The 12,017-nt window shown below is 46.1% G+C and overlaps 1 protein-coding gene across 3 annotated transcripts in view; it reads right to left on the reverse strand.

The window, feature by feature from the left end:
• The window catches only part of ZWILCH (zwilch kinetochore protein), a 613,634-nt gene that overhangs the window by 374,199 nt on the left and 227,418 nt on the right, over window positions 1-12,017 (reverse strand). For all 3 annotated transcript variants that reach the window (XR_011279846.1, XM_069625009.1, XM_069625010.1), the window contains one exon: window positions 4,649-4,767. Coding sequence is in view for 2 of the 3 variants with exons in the window: in XM_069625009.1 (XP_069481110.1) it covers window positions 4,649-4,767 (119 nt within the window). In the remaining variant the exon portion in view is untranslated. The remainder of the gene's footprint in view (window positions 1-4,648; window positions 4,768-12,017) is intronic.

The following is a 12,017-nucleotide window of genomic DNA, read 5'->3' on the forward strand; positions in this document are numbered from 1 at the left end:
TCCAATACAGACTCTCCATCTGGTCGAAGAAGAGGGGCCTATATCCAATCCTGCATCTCTGCGGCCACTAACAGGGCTGAACATTTCAAAATGTGCTAAGAATTTACCAACCTTACTGCAGTCTACACTTCTCCTCTGCCTTCCCTGGCCCTCCTCACCTCTCTGGCCTCACTTCATTTCTAAAACTCATGTCTTCTTGCCTTCTTGTCTCCACTCCCTTCTTCCTCAACTGCACCCAGGCCTCCCTTTTCCCCCTTCTCCTCTGTCTCCTCTGTCTCCCACAGCTCTATGCAAGTCTCATCCAAACATGTGCTCCCCTACTCCTCCAAAACTATCAAGGACACCATCGTCTCCCTTGCTCCAGCCTTGGCAGATTTTTGCAATCACTCCATTGCCACCGAATCCTTCCGCTCTTTCCTCAAGCACTAGCTTGTGCACAGTCTCCTCAAAAAGCCTTCTGCCGACCCTACCTGTCCAGCTAACTACCACCCTTTCTCCATTACAGCCTTCCTGGGCAAACTCTTGGAGAAGCTCGCCATCTCCCAGCTTATCCAGCACACTGAATCTGTGGGTTGTCTCCACGACCACCAGTCTGGGTTCAGAGCTGCCAGAGGCATGGAAACTGCTCTCCTGAACACCCATGAAGATGTGTTCTCTACATTCTTGACCTTTCCTCTACCTTTGATACAGTCAATAATGACACCCTGATAAATCGGCTCAATTATACCCTTGGCATCACAGACCTGGCTCTGGATTGGTTTACATCCTTCCTCTCCGACAGACCTTCCCAGGTTCAACTGGGCCCTTTTCTCTCCACCATCTCACTCTCCACCTGCGGTGTCCCTCAGGGCTGGATCCTCTCGCCACAGGCATTTCAACATCTACCTGGTCCCTGTAGCTCATTTGACCTCCACTTTCTCTCCTAATTTTCAGTGTTATGTGGATGACACACGGCTCTCCTTCAAGCTTCCCTGCTCTGCCTCCTCCTCCTCCTCTTCCTCTCTCATTCCTGACTGCCTGTCTGCTATTCAGGCATGGTGCACTGCTAACAACCTCTGTCTTAATGCCAGTAAGACCGAGATCCTTCTCATTGGGACCCCTGCTCCCTCTTTCCCTCCCATACTCTGTCCGCCCTCCATGGGCCCTCCCTCCCCTCGGGCTCCTGTGAGGCAAAGAAACTTGTTGTCATCTTTGACTGTTTTCTCTGCTTCTCCCCTCAAATCACACACCTTGCCAAGAAGGCCCACTTTCAGCTGCACCTCCTCAGAGGCATTCTCCCTTCCCTCAGAAACTCAATGTCTCCAGAAAACCATGCTCCCTGCCGACTGGATTACTGCAACAGCCTCTTTCTTTATCTACCCAACTCCTCCCTTCGCCCCTTCAACTAATCCAGAACAGGACGGCAAGATTTATCCTTCCTTCCCCTGCACGCTCCCCTTCCCCTGGCTCTGTCCACCTGGCCGCCCATGGCACTTGCTTTTTTCCACAGGCTCTTCCGCCCCGACTGGCATCCCCCCTGCACTTTTTACTGCACTTGCGCGATCCGAATGTCACAAGGCCTGGTAGGATTGTTTGTTTTGTCCTTCCTGTTCCCCCCACCCTCTCGTCATGTTGCGCCTCCAAACACATTGTGTATAGACGCATTATAAATACCCAATAAATAAAAATAAAATAGAGTCTGTGCAAGCAGGAATCCTTGCGTTGAACAAAATCATACACAAGAGAGGGTAACTACACCCCCAAACACAGGGTTATATCCTTTCAAATATTGGGTGGTCAGCCAATCACTAGGAGGCTGTCACATAACATTTGGTCCCAAGTGAAATTCTTGTTTTCAAAAGAACGAGATAAAAAAAAAAAAATCTATTTAGAAAGACCTCTCTATGATCGCAAGGAGCGGTCTTTCTAAATCGAATTGTCACTGCCCTGCAGCACACGAGTGCGCGCAAGTGGGAAGGGAGGAGGTGGGAGCTGAGAGATGGGAGTTGGGACAGCAAAACCGACGATTTAGAGGTAATCCGGCAGGGGGAGGAGAGGAGCAATGATATGATAGAAGTCATAAATATGCACCTGTACACAATGTTTCTAGGTGCGACAAGACAAGGAAGGGGAAGAACAAAGGGGAACAAAACAAACAACTTACTAGGTTGTGTGTCATTCAGATCGTGCAAGGACAAGGAAGAGGAGATGTGCCAGGGGGAAAGTAAAGAGTGTGCAATAAGCAAAGCTCAAGTAAGTGCAACTGGTGTGGCCGGTTCCAAGTAACTGCAAGGAGGCAGGGGGCTGTAGGGTTTCAGATACAGTCCCTAGTGTGCGGTAGGCCCGGAAGCAGTGCATGGGGCTACTGGTCGTGAAGGAGCCTGGTCCCCATAAGGTTCAGAGGGAGGCTAGGTAACCAGTGTCGCAGACAAGACCAGCAGGGGAGACAGAGAAAGCAGAAGTAAAAAGGAAGATCTTGAGTTGCTTCCGGAACAGGACGTGATCCTGCTCAAGTTTGAGAGAGGCAGATAGGCTGTTCCACAAGGAGGCACCAGCCTAGGAGGGAGATCTACCCACACTCTCTGCCTGGAGAAGCGGCTGACTCTCAGAGTTGGAGGGGGATGAGCGGAGGACTCGAGAAGGAAAGTGCTTAGGAAGAGAGTTGGATGCAGTGTTGACTCCGACACCAGAAAGTCTTGTGGACGATGCAGAGGATCTTGGACTTGATCCTTGCAGCCAAAGGAGAGATTTCAGGGCTGGAGTGATACAATCCCTGGGCTTGAGGCCAAGGACAAGTCTTGCAGTCCTGTTCTGGATTAGTTGCAGAGGGCAAAGAGTACGGGCAGGCAGATTTAGAAAAGAGACTGTTGCAGTAGTCCATTATAGAGACAACCAGGGCTCTGGAGATGGTGAGCTTCTGGGGGGGGTGGGGGGGGGTGAGAAAAGGAAGAATACCTCAGAGGAGGTGCAGCAGATAGAGGGATTTCTTAGAGACATCCGTGATGTGAGGAGAGAATGAGAGGGCAGAGTTGAAGATGACACCAAGATTTTTTGCCTCACAGGAAGGCACAGGTAGAAGGCCCAAGGAGGGTGGCCAGAGTGAAAGGGGAAAGTGGGAGCAGGGTCCCAGTTATAAGGATCTCAGTCTTACTGGCATTCCGGCAGAGATCATTGGAGGCACACCATTCCTGAATCGTGGATAGACAATCAGGATGCATGAGAGAGGAGGCTGAGGGGAGCCTGAAGGAGAGCAGAGTGTCATCCGAATAACCCAAAGATAGGAGAGAACGTACAGATGAGATGGGCCAGAGGTGTCAAATAGAGGTTGAAGAGCCAGGGTGAGAGGTTGCAGCCCTGGTGAACACCACATGGGAAGAGAGAGGTAGTGGAGAGTAAGGACCCAAGTTGGACCTGGGAGGGTCAATCGGAGAGGAAGGAGGTCAACCAGGCTAAGGCCTAGTCTGTGATGCCCAGGTAGTCACGGAGATGGTTGATCAGGTTCCTAGTGATTGCATCGACAGCTATACCATTGACAAAAAAGCATCTTTTAAAAAAAAAAATACTTTGAATGCATTTTTTTAATCATAATTTTTATGGGGTGGTTCCCCTCTGAGCCCCCCCCCGTTTTAAACCATTAAAACACTTTACTAAACTAAACCCTTTACCATTGAAAAAAATGCATTAAATTGGGTTTTCTTTCAATGCATTTTTTTCAATGGTATGGTCTGCCGATGTTTTGTATTCGAGGCAATGACCGGATACCGTTGATCAGGATAACGTGGTTGACCATGTTAAAAGCAGAGGAAAGATCAGGCAGGATGAAGACAGAAGGAAGGCTAGAGTCAAGATTTGAGAGCAGGGAGTGTTCAGGAGAGCAGTTTCCTTGCTTCTGGCTGCTCTAAAGCCGGACTGATATTCATGGAGATAACCAACAGATTCGGTATGGTGAGTAAACTGGGAGATGTCCAGCTTTACCAGGAGTTTTCCCAGGAAATGAGTGATGGAGATCGGGTGGGCTTGGGGCCCCCCCCCCCTGAATATTAAAAAAATAACAATGTTAAGCTCTCCAAAGAAAAAGACCGTTGACAGTGCTTATGCAATGCTTGTTTTGCGATCTAGAGAAAAATCGGTCATTGTAAATCTGTCTTTTTCTCGAACATAAGGGTTTTTCACACAGAACCATAACATTAGCATGATTCTTCACACATTTGATGTATCATGTAGATTCAGGCTCATATCTATACAACATTGACAAATGGATCATAATTGGTTTTGGCAACTACATTCCTCATTCTCCAATGCACGTGGTACCGATGACAATATAGGACAGCATCTTTATTCCAACCTCACTCTCGCAGGAAGAGGGTTTGGGTCTTACAATTTATGCTGTTTTTACAAAGGGGGACGCTGTATACAACTAGAAACAAAGGAGCCAACCAGCTAGCTGCGCAAAGAGACAACCAGGAAATTGCAGAACCTTGTACTTGCATCTTAGACGGGAATTTCTGAAATGTAATGGTGCTTCAGATGGGGGCCGGCAAAGGAAATAGCAGTCAAAACAAGTGCAGATTAATCAAAAATGCTCACTGCCTCACGACAGAAATGTATGATGGAACGTTCTTACATGGTTACTAGGTTAAAATATTTTACAGCCCTCCTTTCTGTGTACCTGGCTTTGTGAACAGGTAACGGGACTGGTCTACTGCTGTTGTGCATGGAAAGCTCAGAGTCCTTGGTGTCATCTCCCGATTGTTCATCTGTACTTTCTTCATCTTCAATTTTTGCAGGCTACAAAATATTTTTAAAAACTTGGGATCAGCTTAAACACAAATTTGACGGATCAGACCATGATTACATACAATCATCTGTTAATGTAGTTTTAGCGCAGAAATACTTTTTATTATACTGGGGTAACAAAAACAACTTTGCAACCATTTGGCAAGTAAAAAAATTAAAGGGCAATCAATCACTAACATGAACAGATGATAAGAACCAAAGATTAACGTGGAGGGCATATCATTTCCCATATACTGACAGCTGTGTGGCAATGGCCGCAGGATTTTTAGGATCTAAGTTTTAGACATACACTTTACAAACCGCCCAGTGAATTGTAATCAATATAGTAGACACCAGCGTCCCAAGCAGTCTTCATTTGGTAGAGATGGAGCATCAGAAAGAGGTAAAAAGCATTGAACATTACAGGTATCACCAAGTCAATTAAGAAAGCGGTATCAACTGGTAGCTTAATTCTTGTCCTGCATTCAAAGCGATCAAACCTCTTCACCATCCTTGAAAATCCCAACTTCGTTCTGTTGGTTCCAGAACAAGGTACAGACCACCACCAGGGTATACAGAAGCAGGATGCAAGTGCTGCACAGGGTGGGCAGGAGAAAGTGTGCACGACGGGAAAGGGGAAGAGGCTTGGGGTCCAGCGCAATGTCTCCAAGCATACCCAGGAAGCAAGAGAGGCACGGTAGGGAAGAGCGATGTGTAGGCCGAGACCGGAGGTAGTAGTATAGTGCTTTGATCTGCAGAGTTGTGCAATAGCACGCTGCAAAGATAGAGAGGGAAAACCATGCAGAAAAGCAGGATTATGGGTAGTGTGCGCTAATGCCACCAAACTGTTCCCGGGTGCCCTGTGGTTAGAGTCACTGATCTCTTTAACATCCGGTGGAGGAGGAGGTGCAGAGAGAAACAGTTTCCCAAAAATTGATGAGCCTTTATCTTCATTTGCTGAGAGGCAGATTAAAGAAAATCAGTGGCACAGTATCGCTCAAGCAACAAGATGCACTGCCCAAGAAAGTAGTTCACAAGTGTCGGATGCTAAATATCTACGGACTGCAAGATCACAATCGTAATCCAAACGCCATTTGTCACTTGGTGAAAGACGCACCAGAAAAGTGCCGATGTGAGGCGTCGTTTCACCGAGGGCTTTATTCCTCATCTCGCACATTACCAGAGTGTTCCCAATTTACAAGTGATGATGCAGAATCTACACAGAATGGGTCCATTCCATGTGCCCTTGATGCCATTGATCTTGTTGATCATTTTGTGTGCCGTAAAGACCCAGCGATAGCTTTGCATATTCAGAAATTGCCATCATATGGCAGAGGAAGCTTCAAATGCCATAGTGCCATTACATGCCAGGCAAAATCAATTACGCCCAGGTCAGTGCCAACACTAAAAATAAAGTCTCAATGCAAGTTGTTACAGTGCTGCTAAATGGTCTTTAAGTAACAGCATCCCACAAACAGGGAAAATATATTCTAAAGAAGGTTTAGCACCCTCCACGAAAGCATAAAGTTATAACACACATGGGCGAATATATTAACAAAATCAATATAGTGATCAAATCACCTCAACTAAACTAATACTGTCTCTCGAAGAAGAGCTGCCCTAACACTGAGAAAAAAAAAAACACCTATCCTTTGGGCACGCTGATGTACCGCCGGTCTAAGAGGGATAGTCCAAAAACTATAGCCCTCCTAACTAGTAAAACCATACTAAATCTGCAAAAAACCTAAAAAGGCTGTAGTGTCAATAGTAAAACACAGCATTCAAGTGGGGATATGTTCATTTATTTGACCCACACTTGAGTGCGTCAGCAATGGAAATCCATTTCTGCATTTACATGCTTCAATTTGTGTACATGAAGCCCTAACACAAACCACACAAGATTAAGGTATCCCAATAGCAAAAGACCAAATAATCCACACTTGAATGATGTGTGGGGTTGCTATTGATATTATGGCCAGTCAGCCATTCAAATACGTTTTTCGGAAGAAAAGATTTCCATAAAACCGTACATATAATGAACACAACATTTCACAAACCAGTACTTGTCACATACTATCAAAATCTCATCCATGCAACCAAACATCAGGAAATAAAACCCATCGTTTAAATCAGCCAAATGGCTTTCCGATCCTAAATACCTCTTAAATAGGACAGACAAGCCTACATTTCGAATTTGCTGCAAGCAGATAAAACAATGTTACCCGGCATAGATTAAAATGCATCTGTCGAAACCGTATCATAATAGTTATTCACATAATATGCTGGTATACCGCACAAAACATAACAAAATGCAGCAAATCTTCCTTAGATTGGGTACACGCTGGACAATGTGTATCCTACGTCCGATCATGGCTTTTTAGGTTTTTTGCAGATTAAGTATGGTTTTGCTAGTCAGTTTGGCGGAGAGCGATCCTTTTTTGACTATCCCTCTTAAATAGGCGGCACACCAAGGATAGGCGTTTTCCTAGGGTTATCGCAGCTCTTCCGTGAGGGACAGTATTAGTTAAGTTGATACGCTTGAAGTAAGAGCACCCTATAAAATGGGTTCAAGTCTGTTTAACAATAGAACATCTCATTGCCCCTAATGGGTCTGTAGGAATGTTAAAACAAGACATAACCCAGGGCAAGACACCGATGCATTGTATAACCATCAGATGAGAGCAGTTACCCAACTTGTTGGATACACATTCACACTTCAATGTGTCCATTCAGAGCACCTTATGACGAGAGGCAGGATGACGATAAAGTATGCCTGGGGTAGAAGGTGGGGGCAGAAGGAAGGAGAGACGATACATTGGCATATTAACATTATAAAAGAGAAATGGATCAATATGTGAGGGAAACGTCTCACTCATACACCCTCATGGAGATATACATCAAGATTGCCTTCTGCATTAATCGGTGCAGTGGTCATAGAAGTCCAAACATACCACAACACAAAGATAACCCACTTGGCTGCATTTCCCAGAATACATGAAGCCCCACTAAACCCAAGCGCCACAAACACAACTACATATAGCAGAATGCACCCTACCACATTCTGGAGAGTGCACATTCCATAACTCACTTGCCCATAAGGGGTACTCTGAACCATTGCTGCTGTAGACCTCAAGGCACTGCCCCTAAACCCACCCACCCTGACTAATATTGGTTAAGAGTTGGGGATGAGTGGGTGGGCTAAGCAGCTGGATTGGGAAGTTTACAAAAGGAGCTGACTCGTTCCTGCAAGCCTGGAGGAAGCCAACAGCTGATGATCTCACCTTCTGCTTTCGCAGTCCCGTCATATAGATGCCTTCTAATCTGTGCCTGAACTGCCTGACAGCATCCAGCTGATTTGTTGGCACACACGTGAACTTTAGGAATGTATTTACTTGCTTTCAGACATCGGCTCTGGCTGAGAGGTAAATCAATGGTCAGCTAGACTTTATGAAAACTGGGTGAGCACGGCTCACAAGCTGTCCCATTGTCAGGCATGAACAGCCATCCAGCCATGTGCGATTCTTTGCATTCCGGGACTAGTTGTTCTTATCTCTAGGGTTCGGAATTCAGGTTTGCTGATTAGGTGCTAAAACCAGCTCCTGTGCGTCGGTCATTAACCCAGTATTTAGGAGCTACTGCTGGGGAACAAGGAGTGAGTGTACAGCACACCGCAAATCCAAATTCCACATGAGAAACAAACATACTTTTTGCCCATTATGTTTAAATCTGTCCCAATTCTTCTTTAGCAACATTCTCAAATACTCAAAGTTAATGTCCCATAAGGTACCAGTTGGCCTGGCAAGCCAAAAGTAGCTCCTGGTAGTTGTTGGTTTCAAGCTAACCAGGCTTTTCTGGAGTAGAAGCAGTAGCTTTATAGCTCCCAGCAATTTCGAACCACGTTATCCAATTTTAAACACAATACTACATGTCAGAGAAATGGCCTGCAGTGTAGCAAGTTAGATGTGCTGGAACTCCAACTTGAGTTCACTACCTTCGCTAGAATTCACTGTGTACTTTGGGGACCAAAGACCTCTCCTTGGTAGTCCCCACCAGCCCAAACTCTGAGACCCCTGAGATCATTTAAATGATATGCACTTTTGAATCTGACAGAATTTTGAACTACATAGAAGCAAACTAAACGACAGAATTAAGCACTACAGTAGAATCAAAACATTTACAATTGTTATTGCTTGGCAGTCTCTTGTGGCCAAAATACAGAAATTTGCTTTGGAGAGGGCCATTGGTCAGTAGTTTATTTTAATGACATAACTGCTTCAGTTCCTCATGCTTCAGGCAGTCCGTTCGGTATGGAAAATGCAGCCATTCTTTGCTAGTTAGGCTTGAACTGCTTTGCGTTCAGAATTTGAAGTCCTGCATTGATCATTAGAAAGTACATTAATGTACGAGGCTCCACTTGAAAGCAATACCTATATAAACTTGCAACTCCAAACTCACTTTTACAATCTACAAAAAGCTTGAAATTGCTACCATTTTACAGAAACTAAAATCACGACTTGTTGCAGTTTTAAAATAGAAACACTGAAGTCTGTATGTGCCGTTTTCAACTTAAAGGGGTGATCATAGTTCTGATTAGTATTCAGAATCTTCACTAACCAAGTATTTAAAATTAAACTAATTACCAACATCAGTTACCAGAAAATGAATATTTGGGGTTGTTAAATGTTGTATTCCAAGACGTCCGGTAGTGTTGGTGTTTCTGGCGTGGGAGGGAGGGAAGTTCAAGCTTTAAGGGAAGTTACTACACAGCGTCCAAAGGGGGGACTGGGGGAAGGGGGCAGAGAATTGCCTTCCAAGGTCTCACGACTCCGTGCACATCAGGCAATCATCAAGTTTCTAGCTCACCCTCGCGAAGTCACAACTGGCACTATCCACTTTGCTGTCACGCATCTCAGCCCGGCCCAAACATGACGGTCCCACCTGGGTGAGGATCACACAGATATAACGTTAATGTCATGGAACATCCGAGGCTTTGCTAATGGGAAAAAAACCTGAATGATCTCGAATTATGCCAAGAACCACCACATGAATGTCCTCTGCCTCCAAAAGACCCACTTGAACAAGGAATACATACTCCCTCCCCCACCCCCATGACAGGGTGGGGCATCCACAGATATGGCTCATCTCACACCTCTCACTCCCGAGGGGTAGCGATTTTTTTTAAACATTTTTTTATACACCGCTCTTTGGAATTCAAACTGCACACTCGGAGGGTGGCCAAAGCGGGCCGCTTTATCCTGGTGGCTGGGGAGATAGCGGGGTGGTCAGTTCTCTTTATTAATATATGTGGCCCTAACCACGACTGCCCTGACTTTTTCCAAACTTGCCCCGAGCACTTACACTCTTTCCCAGGCTATGAGGTGGTATGGGCTGGGGATTTTAACATAGCGCCATCAATACTCCAGGACAGGTCCTCCTCCATACAAATCACCCACCCAAGGGCGGCTCATAAATGGAAGTCCATTGCGGCAGATTACGCCCTTTTCGACGTGTGGCGTCTCCCTCACCCCAACAGTTGTGAATGTACCTACTATTCAAGTGCTCTCGAAGACAAAGCATTTTGTGAAGATATGCACAAAGCCATCACCAACATTTTCCAAATAAACACTGACTTGGTCCCTGACCCGATGGTAGTATGGAAAACCTTTAAAGTTTACATCCGGGGATGGTGCATCTCCCAGGAGGGAGGGGTCTTGAAAAGTATCCGTAGATCTATCTCCTCCAAGGAAACGGAACTAAAAGATCTAGAGACCAGTCAGGCTCGCCAAGACTCCCCGGAGCTTAGATCTGAACTAGAGCTCAAGAGGGTGGAGATTCACTCACTAATGACCAGTGAGGAACAGTTCCTGGGTGACCTGATAATAACCGCTAGATATGGGGAGAAGACCGTCCCAGTAGGACCCTGGCATGGGCCATCAGGCAGGAACGCCACATCAACCCCATAGTAGAAACTGTCATGACCACTGTGAGGGGGCACAAGTTATGCCACAAGCAGGCTCCCACCAGAACCCGGGGGGCCTTAAAACCACTGCAAAAGGGCTCCTGGAGCCAGTCCTGGTGCCTTTGGCACCAAGCTCATATGTAGGAAGGAAGGGCTGTTCAAACTAGGTCCCATTTATGTACATGGGCCTTTAAATCTAACATGGAAGCACCCACACAGGCTATTTCTAAGAACCAAGCCATGCAGTCTAGTGTTTTGGGTGTGGCAGACCTGGAACTACTTTCCCTGGTACTACTTTACCTGGACTATATAAACCACACCCTGACTGCAGAACACGCTTCGTGCTATTCTGCAACCAGCAGCGTGACGCTCACCGTGTCCAGCTCCTGGTCTTCAACATCTTCCTGTAATCCTGCAAGAACAAGATTATTCTGTCTTACCTGAGAAAACTCCATCCAGCACTCAGCATCTCAACTGGGCTGCAATCTGTGGTAACCGAGAGAAGAAGAAACATCACTCACCAGTGAGTACTAGCTTAAGGACTTCCGGCGAACCGCTACCACAGCTGCCTTTCGAACATTGCGACCTGCAATAATGAGAAAGGGAAAAACAATATCAGAACGCATGCTTCCAAAAGATCGAATTCCATCAGTCTTAGCTGAATTCCATCGTGCTACGCCACGCTTCCATCCGGAGCACCACAGAAACATCTGCAAAGGAAAGGACACATATTCAGGTTCGCTTTCAATATTAAAACAACCGCACAGCACTGTACTTACCTTAACGGATTCCGGGGGCCTGTTTGTCATTGCACTCTCATCCACTTGCCGCACCACAGCGGCCTGTGAGCAGAAGAAGAAAACACAGGTTAGTTTTAAAAGACAAAGGCGCTGCACTTCACGCTTTCTCTTACCTAGAAAACGTGCCTCTCCATCCGGCACGCCAGCATCAAGACCTTCGCACCTGAAAAGGAGATAAAGACATTAACAAATTCCCACCATAAACAGAACAAAGACTTAACAAACCTACCTGCCTAACAGCAGATTCAGGGTCACAGCAGGCCTGGGCCCAAGAAAGGCGTACTGCACCAGTGAAGCAACTCTGGCAGCTCGCCAACAAACATCAAGCGCCCCTGCACAAAAAACGCAGGACGGATAGCTTACCCTACAAATAACTAAGATTCATTATTCAGCGCTGGGCAGTGAGCGTAACAGAAACTGAATCGTCCGACGTGGAACTCAGCAGGGAGACGAGGAAAATAAACGCCACATTCCGGGATTACTACTAGAGACTCTACTCTGCA

The sequence above is a fragment of the Ambystoma mexicanum genome, chromosome 11, assembly GCF_040938575.1.
Source record: "Ambystoma mexicanum isolate Mex_15411 chromosome 11, UKY_AmexF1_1, whole genome shotgun sequence".
Taxonomy (NCBI): domain Eukaryota; kingdom Metazoa; phylum Chordata; class Amphibia; order Caudata; family Ambystomatidae; genus Ambystoma; species Ambystoma mexicanum.